General features: G+C 44.8%; 1 protein-coding gene across 1 annotated transcript in view; it reads right to left on the reverse strand.

Moving 5' to 3' along the window:
* LOC135506253 (YLP motif-containing protein 1-like) overlaps positions 1–27,060 on the reverse strand; it is a 74,829-nt gene that overhangs the window by 41,007 nt on the left and 6,762 nt on the right. The window contains 8 exon segments of the mRNA XM_064925775.1: positions 6,673–6,853; positions 7,182–7,283; positions 7,970–8,102; positions 8,485–8,629; positions 21,851–22,379; positions 22,382–23,552; positions 23,953–24,928; positions 25,126–26,057. Of these exon segments, the coding sequence (XP_064781847.1) occupies positions 6,673–6,853; positions 7,182–7,283; positions 7,970–8,102; positions 8,485–8,629; positions 21,851–22,379; positions 22,382–23,552; positions 23,953–24,928; positions 25,126–26,057 (4,169 nt within the window).

Below are 27,060 nucleotides of genomic sequence, written 5' to 3' on the forward strand. Positions count from 1 at the left end.
GTGATATAATACCAGCTGAACTAGTCACAGTGTGATATAATACCAGCTGGACTAGTCACAGTGTGATATAATACCAGCTGGACTAGTCACAGTGTGATATAATACCAGCTGGACTAGTCACAGTGTGATATAATACAGTGGACTACACAGTGTGATATAATACCAGCTGGACTAGTCACAGTGTGATATAATACCAGCTGGACTAGTCACAGTGTGATATAATACCAGCTGGACTAGTCACAGTAACACAGTGTGATATAATACCAGCTGGACTAGTCACAGATATAATACCAGTAACACAGTGTGATATAATACCAGCTGGACTAGTCACAGTGTGATATAATACCAGCTGGACTAGTCACAGTGTGATATAATACCATCTGGACTAGTCACAGTGTGATATAATACCAGCTGGACTAGTCACAGTGTGATATAATACCAGCTGGACTAGTCACAGTGTGATATAATACCAGCTGGACTAGTCACAGTAACACAGTGTGATATAATACCAGACTGGTCCAACACTAGCTGAACTAGTCACAGTGTGATATAATACCATCTGGACTAGTCACAGTGTGATATAATACCAGCTGAACTAGTCACAGTGTGATATAATACCAGCTGGACTAGTCACAGTGTGATATAATACCAGCTGGACTAGTCACAGTAACACAGTGCTGATATAATACCAGCTGGACTAGTCACAGTGTGATATAATACCTGGAGCTGGACTAGTCACAGTGTGATATAATACCAGCTGGACTAGTCACAGTGTGATATAATACCATCTGGACTAGTCACAGTGTGATATAATACCAGCTGGACTAGTCACAGTGTGATATAATACCAGCTGAACTAGTCACAGTGTGATATAATACCATCTGGACTAGTCACAGTGTGATATAATACCAGCTGAACTAGTCACAGTGTGATATAATACCAGCTGAACTAGTCACAGTGTGATATAATACCAGCTGGACAGTGTGATATAATACCAGCTGGACTAGTCACAGTGTGATATAATACCAGCTGGACTAGTCACAGTGTGATATAATACCAGCTGGACTAGTCACAGTAACACAGTGTGATATAATACCAGCTGGACTAGTCACAGTGTGATATAATACCAGCTGGACTAGTCACAGTGTGATATAATACCATCTGGACTAGTCACAGTGTGATATAATACCAGCTGGACTAGTCACAGTGTGATATAATACCAGCTGGACTAGTCACAGTGTGATATAATACCATCTGGACTAGTCACAGTGTGATATAATACCATCTGGACTAGTCACAGTGTGATATAATACCAGCTGAACTAGTCACAGTGTGATATAATACCATCTGGACTAGTCACAGTGTGATATAATACCAGCTGAACTAGTCACAGTAACACAGTGTGATATAATACCAGCTGAACTAGTCACAGTGTGATATAATACCAGCTGAACTAGTCACAGTGTGATATAATACCAGCTGGACTAGTCACAGTGTGATATAATACCAGCTGAACTAGTCACAGTGTGATATAATACCAGCTGGACTAGTCACAGTAACACAGTGTGATATAATACCAGCTGAACTGGTCACAGTGTGATATAATACCAGCTGGACTAGTCACAGTAACACAGTGTGATATAATACCAGCTGGACTAGTCACAGTGTGATATAATACCAGCTGGACTAGTCACAGTGTGATATAATACCAGCTGGACTAGTCACAGTGACAGTGGTAGATGATAATACCAGCTGGACTAGTCACAGTAACACAGTGTGATATAATACCAGCTGGACTAGTCACAGCACAGTGTGATATAATACCAGCTGGACTAGTCACAGTGTGATATAATACTGGACCAGCTGGACTAGTCACAGTGTGATATAATACCAGCTGGACTAGTCACAGTGTGATATAATACCAGCTGGACTAGTCACAGTGTGATATAATACCAGCTGGACTAGTCACAGTGTGATATAATACCAGCTGGACTAGTCACAGTGTGATATAATACAGCTGGACTAGTCACAGTGTGATATAATACCAGCTGGACTAGTCACAGTGTGATATAATACCAGCTGGACTAGTCACAGTGTGATATAATACCAGCTGAACTAGTCACAGTGTGATATAATACCAGCTGAACTAGTCACAGTGTGATATAATACCAGCTGGACTAGTCACAGTGTGATATAATACCAGCTGGACTAGTCACAGTGTGATATAACACCAGCTGGACTAGTCACAGTGTGATATAATACCAGCTGAACTAGTCACAGTAACACAGTGTGATATAATACCACTGGACTAGTAACAGTGTGATATAATACAAGCTGGACTAGTAGTGCATTATGTTACAGACTATACCAGCTTTACACAGTGTGATATAGGATATAATACCAGCTGGACTAGTCACAGTAACACAGTGTGATATAATACCAGCTGGACTAGTCACAGTGTGATATAATCCAGCTGGACTAGTCACAGTGTGAAATGAATAACACAGCTGGACTAGTCACAGTGTGATATAATACCAGCTGGACTAGTCACAGTGTGATATAATACCAGCTGGACTAGTCACAGTGTGATATAATACCAGCTGGACTAGTCACAGTAACACAGTGTGATATAATACCAGCTGGACTAGTCACAGTGTGATATCACATACCAGCTGGACTAGTCACAGTGTGATATAATACCAGCTGAACTAGAACACAGTGTGATATAATGTACCAGCTGGACTAGTCACAGTGTGATATAATACCAGCTGACTAGTCACAGTAACACAGTGTGATATAATACCAGCTGGACTAGTCACAGTGTGATATATAACTACACAGCTGGACTAGTCACAGTGTGATATATAATGAACTCACAGCTGGACTAGTCACAGTGTGATATAATACCAGCTGGACTAGTCACAGTATTGACCGAGTGGATATAATACCAGCTGGACTAGTCACAGTGTGATATAATACCATCTGGACTAGTCACAGTGTGATATAATACCAGCTGGACTAGTCACAGTGTGATATAATACCATCTGACTAGTCACAGTGTGATATAATAATACCAGCTGAACTAGTCACAGTGTGATATAATACCAGCTGAAAGTAACACAGTGTGATATAATACCAGCTGAGACTAGTCACAGTGTGATATAATACCAGCTGAACTAGTCACAACAGTGTGATATAAAACCATCTGGACTAGTCACAGTGTGATATAATACCAGCTGGACTAGTCACAGTGTGATATAATACCAGCTGGACAGTCACAAACACAGTGTGATATAATACCATCTGGACTAGTCACAGTGTGATATAATACCAGCTGGACTAGTCACAGTGTGATATAATACCAGCTGGACTAGTCACAGTGTGATATAATACCATCTGGACTAGTCACAGTGTGATATAATAGCTGGACTAGTACACAGTGTGATATAATACCATGGACGACTAGTCACAGTGTGATATAATACCAGCTTCTGGACTAGTCACAGTGTGATATAATACCAGCTGGACTAGTCACAGTGTGATATAATACCAGTCTGGACTAGTCACAGTGTGACATTACCATCTGACTAGTCACAGTGTGATATAATACCAGCTGAACTAGTCACAGTGTGATATAATACCATCTGGACTAGTCACAGTAGTCACAGTGTGATATAATACCAGCTGAACTAGTCACAGTGTGATATAATACCAGCGAACTAGTCACAGTGTGATATAATACCAGCTGGACTAGTCACAGTGTGATATAATACCAGCTGGACTAGTCACAGTGTGATATAATACCAGCTGGACTAGTCACAGTGTGATATAATACCCAGTAACACAGTGTGATATAATACCAGGACTAGTCACAGTAACACAGTGTGATATAATACCAGCTGACTAGTCACAGTGTGATATAATACCAGCTGGATAGTCACAGTGTGATATAATACCAGCTGGAAGTCACAGTGTGATATAATACCAGCTGGACTAGTCACAAGATATAATACAGCTGGACTAGTCACAGTGTGATATAATACCAGCTGGACTAGTCACAGTGTGATATAATACCATCTGGACTAGTCACAGTGTGATATAATACCATCTGGACTAGTCACAGTGTGATATAATACCAGCTGAACTAGTCACAGTAACACAGTGTGATATAATACCAGCTGGACTAGTCACAGTGTGATATAATACCATCTGGACTAGTCACAGTGTGATATAATACCATCTGGACTAGTCACAGTGTGATATAATACCATCTGGACTAGTCACAGTGTGATATAATACCAGCTGGACTAGTCACAGTGTGATATAATACCAGATGGACTAGTCACAGTAACACAGTGTGATATAATACCATCTGGACTAGTCACAGTGTGATATAATACCAGCTGGACTAGTCACAGTAACACAGTGTGATATAATACCAGCTGGACTAGTCACAGTGTGATATAATACCAGCTGGACTAGTCACAGTGTGATATAATACCAGATGGACTAGTCACAGTAACACAGTGTGATATAATACCATCTGGACAGTGTGATATAATACCATCTGGACTAGTCACAGTGTGATATAATACCATCTGGACTAGTCACAGTGTGATATAATACCAGCTGGACTAGTCACAGTAACACAGTGTGATATAATACCAGCTGGACTAGTCACAGTGTGATATAATACCAGCTGGACTAGTCACAGTGTGATATAATACCAGCTGGACTAGTCACAGTAACACAGTGTGATATAATACCAGCTGGACTAGTCACAGTGTGATATAATACCAGCTGGACTAGTCACAGTGTGATATAATACCATCTGGACTAGTAACAGTGTGGTATAATACCATCTGGACTAGTCACAGTGTGATATAATACCAGCTGGACTAGTCACAGTGTGATATAATACCAGCTGGACTAGTCACAGTGTGATATAATACCAGCTGGACTAGTCACAGTGTGATATAATACCATCTGGACTAGTCACAGTGTGATATAATACCAGCTGGACTAGTCACAGTGTGATATAATACATCTGGACAGTCACAGTGTGATATAATACCAGCTGGACTAGTCACAGTGTGATATAATACCAGCTGAACTAGTCTGGACTAGTAACAGTGTGGTATAATACCATCTGGACTAGTCACAGTGTGATATAATACCAGCTGGACTAGTCACAGTGTGATATAATACCAGCTGAACTAGTCACAGTGTGATATAATACTAGATGGACTAGTCACAGTAACACAGTGTGATATAATACCAGCTGGACTAGTCACAGTGTGATATAATACCAGATGGACTAGTCACAGTGTGATATAATACCAGCTGAACTAGTCACAGTGTGATATAATACCAGCTGGACTAGTCACAGTGTGATATAATACCAGATGGACTAGTCACAGTGTGATATAATACCATCTGAACTAGTCACAGTGTGATATAATACCAGCTGGACTAGTCACAGTGTGGTATAATACCAGCTGGACTAGTCACAGTGTGATATAATACCATCTGGACTAGTCACAGTGTGATATAATACCAGCTGGACTAGTCACAGTGTGATATAATACCAGCTGGACTAGTCACAGTGTGATATAATACCATCTGGACTAGTCACAGTGTGATATAATACCAGCTGGACTAGTCACAGTGTGATATAATACCAGATGGACTAGTCACAGTAACACAGTGTGATATAATACCAGATGGACTAGTCACAGTGTGATATAATACTAGCTGGACTAGTCACAGTGTGATATAATACTAGCTGGACTAGTCACAGTGGGATATAATACCATCTGGACTAGTCACAGTGTGATATAATACTAGCTGGACTAGTCACAGTGTGATATAATACCAGCTGAACTAGTCACAGTGTGATATAATACCAGCTGAACTAGTCACAGTGTGATATAATACCAGCTGAACTAGTCAGAGTGTGATATAATACTAGCTGGACTAGTCACAGTAACACAGTGTGATATAATACCAGCTGGACTAGTCACAGTAACACAGTGTGATATAATACCATCTGGACTAGTCACAGTGTGATATAATACCATCTGGACTAGTCACAGTGTGATATAATACTAGCTGGACTAGTCACAGTGTGATATAATACCATCTGGACTAGTCACAGTGTGGTATAATACTAGCTGGACTAGTCACAGTGTGATATAATACCATCTGGACTAGTCACAGTGTGGTATAATACTAGCTGGACTAGTCACAGTGTGATATAATACCATCTGGACTAGTCACAGTGTGATATAATACCAGCTGGACTAGTCACAGTGTGATATAATACCAGCTGGACTAGTCACAGTAACACAGTGTGATATAATACCAGATGGACTAGTCACAGTGTGATATAATACCAGCTGAACTAGTCACAGTGTGGTATAATACCATCTGGACTAGTAACAGTGTGATATAATACAAGCTGAACTAGTCACAGTGTGATATAATACCAGCTGGACTAGTCACAGTGTGATATAATACCAGCTGGACTAGTCACAGTGTGGTATAATACCGAGGTAAAAAGGGCTTTATGAAAATATTTGATTGATTGATCAGTGTTTCTATTTCTAAGCTCAAACCCTTTTAAATCGGAACCAGATAGCTCAAACCCTCCTACAACGGAACTGGGTATACCTCTCATCTCGAGGCGGATAGCGGTCCCTCTCGTATGGTTCTCTTTCAAAGTCCATGGGAGCTTTTTCTCTGTACATCTCCCTCTCCCTGCTGTACTCCCTACGCTCCATGTAGGGGTCCACCGGTCGTCTGTCGTAGTACAGGTCTCTGTGGTAGGGGTCTCTCAGGGGGCCCAGTTGTTCTATAAGGGAAAGGAGGATATCGGTATGACAACAATAATATCTACCATTTAGCAGACATTTCCAAGTGGGAATCGCACCCTTGACGTTGCAAGCTTCAGCAACGGATCAACAGCTTGACATAAGGAGGGTTCATATATTTTTCCTAAGCCACTGTTGATAGTAACGCATAACATTTATATTTTTAGTGACCTAGCAGACCTTATTCAGATGGACAGTGTGTTCAACTAAAATATGTTTAAAAAATATAAATAAATAAATAAAACTAGTATTAGCTGCTACGGAGTCTCAAAAAATGATCACCATCCAAAAGAATTAATATCAACTTACCTTTTTCATAGCTCCTCTCTCTCTCTCTGTCAAGTAAGGGATCGGGTCTCAACACAATCCTTTCACCGTAAGAGATCCGCTCCACCGTGGCAGCACCAAGGTCTGAGAGACAGAGAGACATAGAGAGAGAGAGAGAGACAGAGAGACAGAGGCATAGAGAGAGAGAGACAGAGACAGAGACAGACACATAGAGAGACAGACACAGAGAGAGAGACAGAGACATAGAGAGAGAGACAGAGACATAGAGAGAGAGACAGAGACAGAGAGAGACAGACAGAGACAGACAGAGAGACAGACATAGAGAGAGAGACATAGAGAGACATAGAGAGAGAGACATAGAGAGACATAGAGAGAGACATAGAGAGAGAGACATAGAGAGAGAGACATAGAGAGAGAGACATAGAGAGACAGAGAGAGAGACATAGAGAGAGAGACATAGAGAGAGAGACAGAGACATAGAGAGAGAGACATAGAGAGAGAGACATAGACAGAGAGAGAGAGACAGAGAGACAGAGAGAGAGAGACAGAGAGAGAGAGACAGAGAGACAGAGAGAGAGAGACAGAGAGACAGAGAGAGAGAGACAGAGACATAGAGAGGGAGAAATATAAATTCCATTCAATTCAGGAAGTACACTGAAATTCCAAATTCTCTACATTGCTTTTAAAATTAAGAACATCTGAAATTGTAACTGGAATTTAGTTCACTTTCTGAATTGACTGGAATTACAAAATGGAAAATGACCCCCCCCCCCCCCCCCCCATACCCTGCTCCTCATTTCTCTCCTTACCATGTCCATGTCCATAGTCGACAGTCTTGGGGGTGACTGGAGGAGCCGTGGACACGTAACCAGTATCTGGGGGCTTGGTGTCTCCCCATGTCACCAATTTAGTAGGAGCCAAGCTGGACATCAGGTTGGTTGCCTGGGAAAGGACAAAACAGTGCAGTAACAGATAAACAACAACAACAACAAGGGTAAATATTTATCTTTTGTAACTGCCCCCCCCCCCCCCCCAAAAAATGGACAATGGACAATAATTAAAGTAGCCTTCTTCAAATATATTGTTAGAATGTGACTCGCAACAGTGAGAATTTAAAATATAATAACTACTCGAATATACAGCTTGGAAACAAACGCGTTTCGAATTTTACCTGCAGCTATATTATACATAAAATGTCCAACAGTTACATGATATATATATATATATATATATATATATATATATAAACAATATAGACACTATGAAGCCTTGTCAAAAGAAGTATACAGAGAATAGGGATACAATGAGTTGTAGTTTAGCCTACCTGGAGGGCACTCCGGACCTCAGGGGGGATCTCCAGCCCCAGTAGCCCAGCAGGGAGCTCCGTCTTGGGGTCAGACGTGATGGGTAGGGCCTCTCCCTCAGTCTTATTCTCCTGCATTTCTCTGTTCAGTACCAGAGAAACAGACCTACATTGTATTAGAAATGACATGTGATACATTTGCTAATATGCATACATGTAGCCTGGAATCCATAACCTATTTTGTGTTAACATTCCACACCTTGTACTCTGCGCATTTGCCAAATATTGCACGACAAGGAGTGGAATTATAGCACAAATAGACTAGTACTCAGGCTAAGTATAGAGGTCTCTCACAAAAACAGTTGTGAAAAACATTACTGAATAAAAATATATATATATATTTTTTTTATTCAGTAATGTTTTTCACAACTGTTTTTGTGAGAGACCTCTATATATATATACACACACACACACACACACCGAGTGGACAAAACATTAAGAAAACCTGTATAGACTGACCAGGTGAAAGCTATGATCCCTTATTGATGTCATTGTGAAATCCACTTCAATCAATGCAGATGAAGGGGAGGAGACGGGTTAAAGAAGGATTTTTTTGACACAATTGAGACATTGATTGTGTGTGTGGGCCATTCAGAGGGTGAACGGACAAGACAAAATATTTGAGTGCCTTTGAAAGGGATTGAGTAGTAGGTGCCAGGCGTACCGGTTTGTGTCAAGAATTGTAACACTGCTGGGTTTTTCACGCTCAACAGTTTCTCGTGTGTATCAAGGATGGTCCATCACCCAAAGAACATCCAGCCAACTTGACAGAACTGTGGGAAGCATTGGAGTCAACATGGACCAGCATCCCTGTGGAACGCTTTTGACACCTTGTAGAGTCCATGCCCCGAAGAATTTGAGGCGTTTCTGAGGACAAAAGGGGGTGGTTCAACTCAATATTTTGTTCCCGAGTGACACAGCAGTCTAAGTCACAGCATTGTCCATTAATCACGGTACTCCATTCTGCTCGTTTATGTTTTATCTGTCGGCCCCAGCCGCACTCAGGCTCTGTGTGTAGTTAATCCGACCCTTCCCTGCCTAGTCAACGCCATTTTATCTGCTGTTGTTGTGCTAGCTGATTAGCTGTTGTTGTCTCACCTACTGTTTTAGCTAGCTCTCCCAATTCAACACCTGTGATTACTGTATGCTTCCCTATATGTCTCTCTCAAATGTCAATATGCCTTGTATACTGTTGTTCAGGTTAGTTATCATTGTTTTAGTTTACAATGGAGCCCCTAGTTCCACTCTTCATAACCCTGGCACCCCCTTTGTCCCACCTCCCACACATGCGGTGACCTCACTCATTACAACCAGCATGTCCAGAGATGCAACCTCTCTCATCATCACCCAGTGCCTGGGCTTACCTCCGCTGTACCCGCACTCCACCATACCCCTGTCTGCGCATTATGCCCTGAATATATTCTACCATGCCCAGAAATCAGCTCCTTTTATTCTCTGTCCCAACCGCTCTAGGCGACCAGTTTTGATAGCCTTTAGCCGCACCCTCATACTACTCCTCCTCTGTTCCGTGGGTGATGTGGAGGTAAACCCAGGCCCTGCATGTCCCCAGGCACCCTCATTTGTTGACTTCTGTGATCGAAAAAGCCTTGGTTTCATGCATGTCAACATCAGAAGCCTCCTCCCTAAGTTTGTTTTACTCACTGCTTTAGCACACTCTGCTAACCCTGATGTCCTTGCCGTGTCTGAGTCCTGGCTCAGGAAGGCCACCAAAAATTCAGAGATTTCCATACCCAACTATAACATTTTTCGTCAAGATAGAACTGCCAAAGGGGGAGGAGTTGCAGTCTACTGCAGAGATAGCCTGCAAAGCAATGTCATACTTTCCAGGTCCATACCCAAACAGTTCGAACTACTAATCTTAAAAATTACTCTCTCCAGAAATAAGTCTCTCACTGTTGCCGCCTGCTACCGACCCCCCTCAGCTCCCAGCTGTGCCCTGGACACCATTTGTGAATTGATCGCCCCCCATCTAGCTTCAGAGTTTGTTCTGTTAGGTGACCTAAACTGGGATATGCTTAACACCCCGGCAGTCCTACAATCTAAGCTAGATGCCATCAATCTCACACAAATCATCAAGGAACCCACCAGATACAACCCTAACTCTGTAAGCAAGGGCACCCTCATAGACGTCATCCTGACCAACTGGCCCTCCAAATACACCTCCGCCGTCTTCAACCAGGATCTCAGAGATCACTGCCTCATTGGCTGTATCCGCTACGGAGCCGCAGTCAAACGACCACCCCTCATCACTGTCAAACGCTCCCTAAAACACTTCTGTGAGCAGGCCTTTCTAATCGACCTGGCCCGGGTATCCTGGAAGGACATTGACCTCGTCCCGTCAGTTGAGGATGCCTGGTCATTCTTTAAAAGTAACTTCCTCACCATTTTAGATAAGCATGCTCCGTTCAAAAATGCAGAACTAAGAACAGATATAGCCCTTGGTTCACTCCAGACCGGACTGCCCTCGACCAGCACAAAAACATCCTGTGGCGGACTGCAATAGCATCGAATAGTCCCCGTGATATGCAACTGTTCAGGGAAGTCAGGAACCAATACACTCAGTCAGTCAGGAAAGCTAAGGCCAGTTTCTTCAGGCAGAAATTTGCATCCTGTAGCTCCAACTCCAAAAAGTTCTGGGACACTGAAGTCCATGGAGAACAAGAGCACCTCCTCCCAGCTGCCCACTGCACTGAGGCTAGGTAACACGGTCACCACCGATAAATCCATGATTATTGAAAACTTCAACAAGCATTTCTCAACGGCTGGCCATGCCTTCCGCCTGGCTACTCCAACCTTGGCCAACAGATCCGCCCCCCCCGCAGCTACTTGCCCAAGCCTCTCCAGGTTCTCCTTTACCCAAATCCAGATAGCAGATGTTCTGAAAGAGCTGCAAAACCTTGACCCATACAAATCAGCTGCTCTTGACAATCTGGACCCTCTATTTCTGAAACTATCCGCCGCCATTGTCGCAACCCCTATTACCAGCCTGTTCAACCTCTCTTTCATATCGTCTGAGATGGAAAGCTGCCGCAGTCATCCCCCTCTTCAAAGGGGGAGACACCCTGGACCCAAACTGTTACAGACCTATATCCATCCTGCCCTGCCTATCTAAGGTCTTCGAAAGCCAAGTCAACAAACAGGTCACTGACCATCTCGAATCACACCGTACCTTCTCCGCTGTGCAATCGGGTTTCCGAGCCGGTTACGGGTGCACCTCAGCCACGCTCAAGGTACTAAACGATATCATAACGGCCATCGACAAAAGACAGTACTGTGCAGCCGTCTTCATCGACCTTGCCAAGGCTTTCGACTCTGTCGATCACCATATTCTTATCGGCAGACTCAGTAGCCTTGGTTTCTCTGATGACTGCCTTGCCTGGTTCACCAACTACTTTGCAGACAGAGTGCAGTGTGTCAAATCGGAGGGCATGCTGTCCGATCCTCTGGCAGTCTCTATGGGGGTGCCACAGGGTTCAATTCTCGGGCCGACTCTTTTCTCTGTATATATCAATGATGTTGCTCTTGCTGCAGGCGATTCCCTGATCCACCTCTACGCAGACTACACCATTCTATATAATTCCGGCCCGTCCTTGGACACTGTGCTATCTAACGTCCAAACAAGCTTCAATGCCATACAACACTCCTTCCGTGGCTTCCAACTGCTCTTAAACGCTAATAAAACCAAATGTATGCTTTTCAACCGTTCGCTGCCTGCACCTGCACACCTGACTAGTATCACCACCCTGGATGGTTCCGACCTTGAATATGTGGACATCTATAAGTACCTAGGTGTCTGGCTTGACTGTAAACTCTCCTTCCAGACTCATATCAAACATCTCCAATCGAAAATCAAATCCAGAATCGGCTTTCTATTCCGCAACAAAGCCTCCTTCACTCATGCCGCAAAACTTACCCTAGTAAAACTGACTATCCTACCGATCCTCGACTTCGGCGACGTCACCTACAAAATAGCTTCCAACACTCTACTCAGCAAACTGGATGCAGTTTATCACAGTGCCATCCGTTTTGTCACTAAAGCACCTTATACCACCCACCACTGCGACTTGTATGCTCTAGTCGGCTGGCCCTCGCTCCATATTCGTCGCCAGACCCACTGGTTCCAGGTCATCTACAAGTCCATGCTAGGTAAAGCTCCGCCTTATCTCAGTTCCCTGGTCACGATGGCAACACCCACCCGTAGCACGCGCTCCAGCAGGTGTATCTCACTGATCATCCCTAAAGCCAACACCTCATTTGGCCGCCTTTCGTTCCAGTTTTCTGCTGCCTGTGACTGGAACGAATTGTAGAAATCGCTGAAGTTGGAGACTTATCTCCCTCACCAACTTCAAACATCTGCTCTCTGAGCAGCTAACTGATCGCTGCAGCTGTACATAGTCTTATCGGTAAATAACCCACCCAATTATACCTACCTCATCTCCATACTGTTTTTATTTATTTACTTTTCTGCTCTTTTGCACATCAATATATCTACCTGTACATGACCATCTGATCATTTATCACTCCAGTGTTAATCTGCAAAATTGTAATTATTTGCCTACCTCCTCATGCCTTTTGCACACAATGTATATAGACCCTTTTTTTCTACTGTGTTATTGACTTGTTTATTGTTTACTCAATGTGTAACTCTGTGTTGTCTGTTCACACTGCTATGCTTTATCTTGGCCAGGTTGCAGTTGCAAATGAGAACTTGTTCTCAACTAGCCTACCTGGTTAAATAAAGGTGAAATAAAAAATAATAAAAAATAAAATAAATTGCAGTGCTAGAAGAGTCACTACAGACCGGGTTTGACCACAGGCTGTATCACAAACGGCCGTGATCGGGAGTCCCATAGGGCCGCACACAACTGGCCCAGCATCATCCGGGTTAGGGGAGGGTTTGGGATTTTTAAATTGTTTTCTTAACCGAAATAATGTGTGTGTGTGTGTGTGTGTGTATATATATATATATATATATATATATATATATATATATATATATATGTGTGTGTAATTTACTTTATACAGTGAGGGAAAAAAGTATTTGATCCCCTGCTGATTTTGTACGTTTGCCCACTGACAAAGAAATGATCAGTCTATCATTTTAATGGTAGAATCATGTAGTAACCCAAAAAAGTGTTTAACAAATCAAAATATATTTTATATTTGAGATTCTTCATTGTAACCATACTTTGCCTTGATGGCAGCTTTGTACACCCTTGGTATTCTCTCAACCAGCTTCATGAGGAATGCTTTTCCAACAGTCTTGGAAGGGATTCCAACATATGTTGAGCACCTGTTGGCTGCTTTTTCTTCACTCTGCTGTCCAACTCATCCCAAACCATCTCAATTGGGTTGAGGTCAGGTGATTGTGAAGGCCAGGTCATCTGATGCAACACTCCATCACTCTCCTTCTTGGTTATATAGCCCTTACACAGCCTAGAGGTTTGTTGGGTCGTTGTCCTGTGGAAAAACAAATGCTAGTCCCACTAAGCACAAACCAGATGGGATGGCGTATTGCTGTAGAATTCTGTGGTAGCCATGCTGGTTAAGTGTGCCTTGTTTTCTACATAAATCACAGACAGAGTCACCAGCAAAGTATCCCCACACCATTACACCTACTCCTCGAGGCAAGCAACACTGAAGCATGCATGAGAGCACCAGCTGTTCCAGACGACTGTGTAATCACGCTCTCCGTAGACGATGTGAGCTAAACCTTTAAAAAGGTCAACATTCACAGACAGATTACCATGAATGGGGACTCAAAGCATGCGTGGACCAACCATCAAGTGTCTTCACTGACATTTTCAAAAGAATGCGAAGGTAACCTGCCTAAATGATTACCTCACGTCGGTAGCCATGAAGTGCTTTGAAAGGCTGGTCATGGCTCACATCATCTTCCCGGAAACCCTAGACACTAGGGGTCGACCGATTAATCGGAATGGACGATTAATTAGGGCCGATTTCAAGTTTTCATAACAATCGGAAATCTGTATTTTTGGACACCGATTTGGCCGATTTTTAAAATATATTTTTTAACACCTTTATTTAATCTTTATTTAACTAGGCAAGTCAGTTAAGAACACATTCTTATTTTCAATGATGGCCTAGGAACGGTAGGTTAACTGCCTTGTTCAGGGGCAGAACGACAGATTTTTACCTTGTCAGCTCGGGCAATCTTGCAACCTTACAGTTAACTAGTCCAACGCTCTAACCACCTGATTACATTGCACTCCACGAGGAGGCAGCCTGTCACGCGAATGCAGTAGAAGCCAAGGTAAGTTGCTAGCTAGCATTAAACTTGTCTTATTAAAAAACAATCAATCATAATCACTAGTTAACTACTATATTACTAGTTTATCTAGCATGTCCTGTGTTGCATATAATCGATGCGGTGTGTATCGTTGCTCCAATGTGTACCTAACCCTAAACATCAATGCATTTTTAAAATAAATACACAGAAGTATATATTTTTAAACCTGCATATTTAGCTAAAAGAAATACAGGTTAGCAGGCAATATTAACCAGGTGAAATTGTGTCACTTCGCTTGCGTTCATTGTATGCAGAGTTAGAGTATATGCAACAGTTTGGGCCGCCTAATTTGCCAGAATTGTACGTAATTATGACATAACATTGAAGGTTGTGCAATGTAACAGCAATATTCAGACTTATGGATGCCACCCGTTAAGATAAAATACGGAACGGCTACCTGGTTAGTGGAGTGCGCGCTAATAGCATTTCAAACGTCACTCGCTCTGAGACTTGGGAGTGGTTGTTCCCCTTGCTCTACATGGGTAACGCTGCTTCGAGGGTAGCTGCTGTCGTTGTGTTCCTGGTTCGAGCCCAGGGAGGAGAGAGGAGAGGGGCGGAAGCTATAATGTTACACTGGCAATACTAAAGTAACTATAAGAACATCCAATAGTCAAAGGTTAATGAAATACAAATGGTAGAGAGTGAAACAGTCCTATAATTCCTATAATAACTACAACCTAAAACTTCTTACCTGGGAATATTGAAGACTCATGTTTAAAGGAACCACCAGCTTTCATATGTTCTCATGTTCTGAGCAAGGAACTGAAACCTTCGCTTTCTTACATGGCACATATTGCACTTCTACTTTCTTCTCCAACACTTTGTTTTTGCATTATTTAAACCAAATTGAACACGTTTCATTATTTATTTGAGGCTAAATTGATTTTATTGATGTATTATATTAGGTTAAAATAAGTGTTCATTCAGTATTGTGGTAATTGTCATTATTACAAATGTAAAAAAGGATGTTTAAAAAAAAAATGTGTCTGATTAACCAGTTGCGACGAGCAAACCCGTATCCGGGAGCGTAATCATAGCCTCAAATGCATTAGCATAACGCAACGGACATAAATACCCTTAGAAACTTTTCCTATTCATGAAAATTGCAAATTAAATGAAATAAATATATTCAAACACAAGCTTAGCCTTTTGTTAACACCAATGTCATCTCAGATTTTCAAAATATGCGTTACAGCCAACGCTAGACAAGCATTTGTGTAAGTTTATCATGGCTGGCATAATGCTATGCTAGGCTCTGCTGGCAGCAGGCAACATTTTCAAGAAAATAAGAAAAGCAACCAAATTAAATCATTTACCTTTGAAGAACTTTGGATGCTTTCACTCAGGAGACTCCCAGTTAGCAAATGTTCCTTTTTTTTCAAAAATATAATTTTTGTAGGCGAAAAAGCGCCCGTTTCTTCACCATGCTTGGTTGAGAAATCGACCGAAAAATGCTTCAACTATAACGTCAAACTTTTTTCAAAATTAGCTACATAATATCGACAGAAACACGGCAAACGTTGTTTAGGATCCATCCTCAAGGTGTTTTTAACTAATATATCTCTATAATATATCCGTTGAGGCAGTTGGTTTCTCATAAGAAGCGATTGGAAAAATGGCTACCTCAGTATTTTACGCAAGGTTTTCTGCATATATGGTCCCTTACAGCCATTCTTCAATGGAAATGCCTAAAAAGACGTCACAATGCTGTAGACACCTTGGGGAAAACGTGGAAAACGTAAGCTCATTCGTAGCTCATTCACAGCCATATAAGGAGTCATTGGCATGAGGCGGTTTCAAAAAATGCGGCACTTCCTGGTTGGATTTTTATCTGGGTTTCGCCTGTAACAACAGTTCTGTGGCACTCACAGACAATATCTTTGCAGTTTTGGAAACGTCAGAGGATCTTCCTTCCAAAGCTGTCAATTATATGCATAGTCAAGCATCTTTTCGTGACAAAATATGTTGTTTAAAATGGGAATGTTTTTCATCCAAAAATTAAAATAGCGCCACCTAAATCCAACTGGTTAAGCGGCATCAGTTTTTTTTGGTCCTCCAATAATTGGTATCGGCGTTGAAAAATCATAATCGGTCGACCTCTACGAGACACACTCCAATTCACAAACTGCCACACCAAATCCACAGATTACACAACCTCAATCTCACACCACACTGCCCTTTCCCACCTGGACAAAAGGAACACCTAGTCATTGACTACAGCTCAGCGTTCAACACCATAGTGCCCTCAAAGCTCATTACTAATACTTCCGGCGCCGACAGAGATGGCCGCCTCGCTTCGCGTGCCTAGGAAACTATGCAGTTTTTTGTTTTTTTTACGTGTTATTTCTTACATTAGTACCCCAGGTCATCTTAGGTTTCATTACATACAGTCGAGAAGAACTACTGAATATAAGATCAGCGTCAACTCACCATCAGTACGACCAAGAATATGACTTTCGCAAAGTGGATCCTGTGTTCTGCCTTTCAACCAGGACAACGGAATGGATCCCAGCCGGTGACCGAAAAAAAACGACTTTGTAAAAGAGGGAAACGAGGCGGTCTTCTGGTCAGACTACGGAGACGGGCACATCGTGCCCCACTTCCTAGCATTCTTCTCGCCAATGTCCAGTCTCTTGACAACAAGGTTGATGAAATCCGAGCAAGGGTAGCATTCCAGAGGGACATCAGAGACTAACGTTCTTTGCTTCACGGAAACATGGCTCACTGGAGAGACGCTCTCGGATGCGGTGCAGCCAGCGGGTTTCTCCACACATTGCGCCGACAGAAACAAACACCTTTCTGGTAAGAAGAGTGGTGGGGGCGTATGCCTTATGGCTAACGAGACGTGGTGTGATCACAGAAACATACAGGAACTCAAATCCTTCTGTTCACCTGATTTAGAATTCCTCACAATCAAATGTAGACCGCATTATCTACCAAGAGAATTCTCTTTGATTATAATCACAGCCGTATATATTCCCCCCAAGCAGACACATCGATGGCTCTGAACAAACTTTATTTGGCTCTTTGCAAACTGGAATCCACACATCCTGAGGCTGCATTCATTGTTGCTGGGGATTTTAACAAGGCTAATCTGAAAACAAGACTCCCTAAAATGTATCAGCATATCGATTGCGCCACCAGGGCTGGCAAAACCTTGGATCACTGTTATTCTAACTTCCGCGACGCACATAAGGCCCTGCCCCGCCCCCCTTTCGGAAAAGCTGACCACGACTCCATTTTGCTGATCCCTGCCTACAGACAAAAACTAAAACAAGAAGCTCCCACGCTGAGGTCTGTCCAACGCTGGTCCGACCAAGCTGATTCCACACTCCAAGACTGCTTCCATCACGTGGACTGGGACATGTTTCGTATTGCGTCAGGCAACAACATTGACGAATATGTTGATTCGGTGTGCGAGTTCATTCGAACGTGCGTTGAAGATGTCGTTCCCATAGCAACGATTAAAACATTCCCTAACCAGAAACCGTGGATTGATGGCAGCATTCGCGTGAAACTGAAAGCACGAACCACTGCTTTTAATCAGAGCAAGGTGACTGGTAACATGACCGAAAATAAACAGTGCAGCTATTCCCTCCGTAAGGCTATCAAACAAGCTAAGCGTCAGTATAGAGACAAAGTAGAATCTCAATTCAACGGCTCAGACACAAGAGGTATGTTGCAGGGTCTACAGTCAATCACGTACTACAAGAAGAAATCCAGCCCAGTCATGGACCAGGATGTCTTGCTCCCAGGCAGACTAAATAACTTTTTTACCCGCTTTGAGGACAATACAGTGCCACTGACACGGCCTGCAACGGAAACGTGGTCTCTCCTTCACTGCAGCCGAAAAGAGTAAAACCTGTAAACGTGTTAACCCTAGCAAGGCTGCAGGCCCAGACGGCATCCCCAGCCGCGCCCTCAGAGCATGCACAGACCAGCTGGCAGGTGTGTTTACGGACATATTCAATCAATCCCTATACCAGTCTGCTGTTCCCACATGCTTCAAGAGGGCCACCATTGTTCCTGTTCCCAAGAAAGCTAAGGTAACTGAGCTAAACGACTACCACCCCGTAGCACTCACTTCCGTCATCATGAAGTGCTTTGAGAGACTAGTCAAGGACCATATCACCTCCACCCTACCTGACACCCTAGACCCACTCCAATTTGCTTACCGCCCAAATAGGTCCACAGACGACGCAATCTCAACCACACTGCACACTGCCCTAACCCATCTGGACAAGAGGAATACCTATGTGAGAATGCTGTTCATCAACTACAGCTCGGCATTTAACACCATAGTACCCTCCAAGCTCGTCATCAAGCTCGAGACCCTGGGTCTCAACCCTGCCCTGTGCAACTGGGTACTGGACTTCCTGACGGGCCGCCCCCAGGTGGTGAGGGTAGGCAACAACATCTCCACACCGCCACAAGGGTGCGTTCTGAGCCCTCTCCTGTACTCCCTGTTCACCCACGACTGCGCAGCAACGCACGCCTCCAACTCAATCATCAAGTTTGCGGACGACACAACAGTGGTAGGCTTGATTACCAACAATGACGAGACGGCCTACAGGGAGGAGGTGAGGGCCCTCAGAGTGTGGTGTCAGGACAATAACCTCACACTCAACGTCAACAAAACTAAGGAGATGATTGTGGACTTCAGGAAACAGCAGAGGGAACACCCCCCTATCCACATCGATGGAACAGTAGTGGAGAGGGTAGTAAGTTTTAAGTTCCTCGGCATACACATCACAGACAAACTAAATTGGTCCACTCACACAGACAGCATCGTGAAGAAGGCGCAGCAGCGCCTCTTCAACCTCAGGAGGCTGAAGAAATTCGGCTTGTCACCAAAAACACTCACAAACTTCTACAGATGCACAATCGAGAGCATCCTGGCGGGCTGTATCACCACCTGGTACGGCAACTGCTCCGCCCACAACCGTAAGGCTCTCCAGAGAGTAGTGAGGTCTGCACGTATCACCGGGGGCAAACTACCTACCCTCCAGGATACCTACACCACCCGATGTTACAGGAAGGCCATAAAGATCATTAAGGACAACACCCACCCGAGCCACTGCCTGTTCACCCCGCTATCATCCAGAAGGCGAGGTCAGTACAGGTGCATCAAAGCTGGGACCAAGAGACTGAAAAACAGCTTCTATCTCAAGGCCATCAGACTGTTAAACAGCAACCATTAACATTGAGTGGCTGCTGCCAACACACTGACTCAACTCCAGCCACTTCAATAATGGGAATTGATAGGAAAGGATGTAAAATATATCACTAGCCACTTTAAACAATGCTACCCAATATAATGTTATTAATATAATGTCATCTCATATGTATACGTATATACTGTACTCTATCATCCACTGCATCCTTATGTAATACATGTATCACTAGCCACTTTAACTATGCCACTTTGTTTACATACTCATCTCATATGTATATACTGTACTCGATACCATCTACTGTATCTTGCCTATGCTGCTCTGCACCAATCCTCATTCTTATCTTTATGTACATAATCTTTATCCCCTTACACTGTGTATAAGATATTAGTTTTAGAATTGTTAGTGAGATTACTTGTTGGTTATTACTGCATTGTCGGAACTGGAAGCACAAGCATTTTGCTACACTCGCATTAACATCTGCTAACCATGTGTATGTGACAAATAAAATTTGATTTGATTTTAAGCTAAGGACCCTGGGACTTAACAACACCCTCTGCAACTGGAACCTGGACTTCCTGACGGGCCGCCCCCAGGTTGTAAGAGTAGGTAACAACACATCTGCCACACTGATCCTCAACACCGGGGCCCTCCAGGGATGCGAGCTTAGTCCCCTCCTGTACTCCCTTGTTCACCCACGACTCCAACACCATTATTAAGTTTGCGGACGACAACAGTGGTAGGCCTGATCTCTGAGAATGATGAGACAGCCGATAGGAAGGAGGTCAGAGACCTGGCAGCGCCATCAAGAGCATCCTGACCAGTTGCTGCTCGGCATTTGACCGTAAGGCGCTACAGAGGGTAGTGTGTACGGCCCAGTACATCACTGGAGCCAAGCTTCCAGGACCGAAATAATAGGCGGTGTCAGAGGAAGGCCCTGAAAATCGTCAAAGACTCCAGTCCACAAAGTCTCTCTGCACGGCAAGCGGTACCGGAACGCCAAGTCTAGGACCCAAAGGTTCCTTAACAGAATCTACCAAGCCATAAGACTGCTGAACAATTAATCAAATAGCCACACAGACTATTTACATTGACCCCCCCCCTTTTTTTACACTGCTGCTACTCAGTCAATTGACTCAGTATGTATAGAGCCTCGTTATTGACTCTGTACCGTAATAACCTGTATATAGCCTCCACATTGACTCTGTACCGTAATACCCTGTATATAGCCTCCACATTGACTCTGTACCGTAATACCCTGTGTATAGCCTCCACATTGACTCAGTATGTATATAGCCTCGTTATTGTTATGTAATTTTCTTGTTACTTTTTTCTTTTTCTTATTAGAGTTTATTTAGTAATTATTTTCTTAACTCCATTTCTGGAATTGCATTAGGGCTTGTGAGTAAGCATTTCATGGTAAGGTCTACACCTGTTGTATTTGGCGCATGTGACAAATAAAATTTGATTTGAAGCTGGTTGAGAGAATGCCAAGAGTGTGTAAAGCTGTCATCAAGGCAAATGGTGGCTACTTTGAAGAATCTAAAATCTAAAATATATTTTGATTTGTTTGACATGTTTTGGTTACTACATGATTCCATATGGCTAATTTTCATAGTTTTGATGTCTTCACTATTATTCTCCAATGTAGAAAAATAGTAAAAATATAGAAAAACCCTGGAATGAGTAGGTGTGTCCAAACTTTTAACTGGTACTGTATATATACATATATAGTGGCCATACAAAATATTACAGGGATACGAAAAGACCCAAAGAAAAGTTTCTATCTTAGGGGGAAAAACAGTGAGTCTTTATAATTTACCTGATAAGCTTCAGCTCCTGGGCAGCTTTCAGGATGATCTCATGTTGTCGTTGTGACAGAGCCAGTATGCCCGGTCCAGTTCCCTGTGAGGCTGGTTCCTGAGAACTGTCTGGTCCAGTACTGGGAGGAGCAGGGGCCTGAGAAGGGGTGGATGGAGGGATACCTTGATCTGATCTAGAGGGCTCGGGTCGCCCGTCGTAATGGGGCCTATGGTCCTCAAAATCTGGGGGGTAGTTTCTCTCCAGAAGGGGTGGTCTGGGTCTCTCCCATTCCGCAGGGGGTGGGTAGGGGCGTTCATCGTGCCTGTACGAAGGGTCGTCCGGGAAGTCTCGACTTCGAAGCTCTCCTCCTCTTCCACGCTCTTCTCCCTCGTAGGGGTATGGAGGACGTTCTCTGTCTCCCTCGTAGGGGTATGGAGGATGGTCTCGGTCTCTCTTATCGGCCCATTCGTCGTCTCTGAAACGGTCTGGGGGAGGTGGAGGACCGCGGGAAGGGTAGGGAGAATAGTCCCTCTCCGGTAGTGGTCCCCTCTCTCCCTGTCCCACACCCCAACACGAGGCTCCGGGGGATAATACTCCTCCTCACAGTCGTACTCATGTGGGGGGTGGTCCGGCCAGTCACGTGGCGGCAGCGTTCTTCCATACCCGTCATCACCGGGACCACCAAAACCCTCCCCGTACCCCTCATGGGGGTAGCCCTCCAAGTCCTCGAGTGAGCGAGGTGGGTGCCGCATCACGCCCCGGCCCATTGGGGCGCTCCGAGGTCCCAAAGGACGCCCCCTCATCCCTCCCCGCTCCATCATCTCATGGGGAGGCGGAGGGGGACCTCTCGGTCCGTCTCTGCCGAGGTGGGGGGGTCGTCCGGGGCCCGGGGGCCAGCCAGGGTCCATCTCCATGTCGTGATATGGAGGATGACCACCAGGCCCCATCAGATCTCTGTCCATCATCTCTCTTGGTGGAGGAGGCCGTCCCCTCATGTCTCGCTCCATCATATCGCGGTGTATGGGCCCTCTGGGGTTGTAGTCCCGATGCAGCGGGGGTCCCAGAGGGTCCATGTCATCGTCAGGCCCCATAGGGGATCCGAGAGGTTCATGGGGGTCCATGGCTCCGTGAGGAGGAGGAAGGGGGCGTCTGGGACCACCCTGGTGCATGAAGCCGGGCCTGCCTCGTGGGGGGCGACCACGCCCAGGGGGGAACAGGGCTCGGGGGCCTCCTCGCATGCCATGAGGAGGCGGCCTCCGGTCCATCCAGTAGGGATCTCCTTCCTCTCCCCAGTACTCTGGAGGTGGGGGGTCTGCTTCCTCCCAGTGGTGCCCATCTAGAGGCTCTCCTCTCCCCATAGGGGGACCTCCTCTCCCCATAGGGGGACCTCCTCTCCCCATAGGGGGACCTCCTCTCCCTGGTTCTTCGTAGTAGTCCTCTGGAGGATAGTAGTGCTCTTCAGGGACCCACATCTCCTCTTCAGGCAGAGGAGGACCTCCAGGTTTCTCCAGTGAAGGGTCCTGCTGCCAGTCCTCCCCTGGTCCTCCATGTTGTGATCTCATCTCTTCATGTGGAGGTCTGTAGTCATAAGGAACCCCCTCCATGTCGTCGTCCGTCCTCCCACCTCCCAGAGCGATAGTGTTGGGACTGAAGTCTGGGATACCCGACTGTTTCCCTCCACGTCCCCATGGATCACCTCGCCCTCGCATCCCTCCACCTGCCTCCCCTCGTCCTCTCCCTTCCCTCATCCCGCCGTCCGCTTCCCCTCGTCCTCTCCCTCCCCTCATCCTTCCGTCCGCCTCCCCTCGCCCACCCCTCATCCCTCCGTCCGCCTCCCCTCGTCCTCTTCCTCCCCTCGCCCTCCGTCCCCCTCATCCCTCCGTCCGCCTCCCCTCGTCCTCTTCCTCCCCTCATCCCTCCGTCCGCCTCTCCCAGTCCTCTCCCTCCCCTCATCCCTCCGTCCGCCTCTCCCAGTCCTCTCCCTCCCCTCATCCCTCCGTCCACCTCTCCCAGTCCTCTCCCTCCCCTCATCCCTCCGTCCGCCTCCCCTCGTCCTCTCCCTCCCCTCATCCCTCCGTCCGCCTCCCCTCGTCCTCTCCCTCCCCTCATCCCTCCGTCCGCCTCTCCTCGTCCTCTCCCTCCCCTCATCCCTCCATCCGCCTCTCCTCGTCCTCTCCCTCCCCTCATCCCTCCGTCCGCCTCTCCTCGTCCTCTCCCTCCCCTCATGCCTCCGTCCGCCTCTCCTCGTCCTCTCCCTCCCCTCATCCCTCCGTCCGCCTCCCCTCGTCCTCTACCTCCGTCCTCCTCCCCTCTCACAGGCCCTAGAGGCTGGCCACGTCCCCCTCTACCACGGCCCATGAGCCCCAGAAGACCAGGGGGTTGGTTGGTCATTGTGTCGGTCTTCGACGGCTCCGGTCCGTGAGGCTTAGGCCCATGCGGTCCATGAGGCCCGTTGTTGTTACTGACGTTGGTCTTCAACGGCCCGGCCGGTCCACCTGGTTTGAGAGCGTTCTTGGCAGGGGAAGCAGTTTCCGGGGTTACAGAAGGGGGGTGCTTGGCACCGGCAGCAGCAGGGAGGGTCACCTCTTCCTTTTTGGAGTCCTTACTAGCAGCAGCAGCAGCCTCTGCTTTCGTCTGAGGGATGGGGTCGTTTTGGACGAAGAAGCTCCCAAGGGACTCCAACATGTCCTCTGACATATCCCCTGGTTCTGCCAATTCACCTTGCTTAGTTGTACTGACTGCTACTGGTTTAGCTGGCCCAGTAGGTTTAATACCAGGAGGCTTGGAGCCTGCTGGCATCTCAGTCTTACCTTGAGGTAGTTTGGTGTCTTTGCCCGTGTCTGGTTTAGGCAGTGGGCCTATATAAGGTGCTGAGGGACCAGGGGGCCTGTCAAAGCGGGCTGGGGGGCTCTGTCTCGGGGGGTGGTCGAAGTGGGGCCCCTGCTGTCCGAACCGAGGCCCTGGTCCTCTGGGGCCAAGCTGATCAAACCTTGGGTGCTGCTGGTTGAACCTGGGACCCGGTGGAGCGTTGAACCTCTGCTGTTGACCGGACTGCTGCTGGTCAAACCGCGGGCCGTTCCCTCTCGGACCGTCAAACCTGGGTGGAAAGAAAACACATGTTTGAACAGCCTGTAAATGAAAAATGGCAATGTTTGATTTAACCTTGTGTTTTTTTTTTTTTTTTATCCAAGTTGTCACTTTCAGGTACAAACAAAATCTCTCCCAAAGGGAGACCTGGTAAAGAGGGTAGGGGGGGAGGTTTGAATAACATTATGTCGTGAATACACAAATTACCTTGGTCCTCTGGGGCCTTGGTAGGACGGAGGCTGTCCTCCTTGTGGACCTGGTGGTCTGGCCAACCCTCTCCCTCCTGGGCCTGCCCCTCTACCAGGGGGTCCAGACAGGCTGTACTGCTCTGACTGAGGGCCCTGGTGCCCTGGTGGAGGACCCTGGTGCCCTGGTGGAGGACCCTGGTGCCCGGGTGGAGGGCCCTGGTGCCCGGGTGGAGGGCCCTGGTGCCCCGGTGGAGGGCCCTGGTGCCCCGGTGGAGGGCCCTGGTGCCCCGGTGGAGGGCCCTGGTGCCCGGATGGAGGGCCCTGGTGCCCTGGTGGAGGGCCCTGGTGCCCGGGTGGAGGACCCTGGTGCCCTGGTGGAGGACCCTGGTGCCCTGGTGGAGGACCCTGGTGCCCTGGTGGAGGGCCCTGGTGCCCCGGTGGAGGGCCGTGCTGCGGTTCTCCTGTGGGGGTTCCCACACGTTGGGCATTGGAGAGGCCGTGCTGCGGTTCTCCTGTGAGGGTTCCCACACGTTGGGCATTGGAGAGGCCATGCTGCGGTTCTCCTGTGGGGGTTCCCACACGTTGGGCATTGGAGAGGCCATGCTGTGGTTCTCCTGTGGAGGTTCCCACGCGTTGGGCATTGGAGAGGCCGTGCTGCGGTTCTCCTGTGGAGGTTCCCACACGTTGGGCGTTGGAGGGGCCATGCTGCCCTGGTGGAGGGCCCTGGGACATGGGTCCGGAGGTGGACGAGGGCTGGCTACCTGGCTGGGACGGCATAGACGGGCTCACCATGGGGCCTTGTTGAATCTGCGAGTCCGGTCCAGAGTGTGGGTACTGACCATATTGGCTGTACTGGTCCCCATACCCTCCAGTACCATACCGGTCACTACTACTGTACTGCCCACTGCCTCCGTACTGCTGCTGCATGGCTCGCAGGGTGGTCACCCTCTCCTGCAATCAAATCACATTTAAGGACCCCTTTTAAAAATACATACACACACACACACACACACACACACACACACATATATATACATATATACATACATACATACATATAAAAATATTTAAAAAAATATATATACATTTTAAAATATTTTAAAAAATATATATTTTTTAAATATTTTAAAATGTATATATATATATTTTTTAATATTTTTATATATATATAAAATTTAAAAAAATAAATATAAATATATATAAAAATTTTTTTTAATATTTTAAAGTGTATATATATTTTTAAAATATTTTTTATATATATATAAAATATATTTAAAAAAATAAATATAAATATAATATATATATATTTTTAAATATTTTAAAGTGTATATATATATATATATTTTTTTTAAATATTTTTATATATACACCAAAATATTAAAAAAAAAAAAAATATATTTTATATATATATATAAATATATATATATATATTTTTTTTTTAAATATATTTTAAAGTGTATATATATAAAAAAAATAAAAAAAATATATACACTTTAAAATATTTAAAAAAAATATATATATATATTTATATTTATTTTTTTAAATATATTTTATATATATATATTAAAAAAAAAAGTTTTTTAAAAAATAAAATATATATATATACACTTTAAAATATTTAAAAAAAAAAATATATATATATATATATTTTTTAAATATTTTAAAGTGTATATATATATATTTTAAATATTTTTATATATATACACTTTAAAATATAAAAAAAAAATATATATATAATTTTTGTATAATAATTTATAATTTTAATTGTATAATTTATATAATATATATATATATATATATATATATATAATTTAAAATGTGGTTTTTTTTTATATGGGGTGTTTTATTTTAGTTCCTCTTGTGTGCATTTAAAAATATGTAAAAATATATATATATTTTACATCAAGTGTTTTTACATTAACCTGGTTAGGGTGTAGCCAGCAACGTAAACAGA

Source organism: Oncorhynchus masou, chromosome 19 (genome assembly GCF_036934945.1).
Source record: "Oncorhynchus masou masou isolate Uvic2021 chromosome 19, UVic_Omas_1.1, whole genome shotgun sequence".
NCBI classification, from domain to species: Eukaryota; Metazoa; Chordata; class Actinopteri; order Salmoniformes; family Salmonidae; genus Oncorhynchus; species Oncorhynchus masou.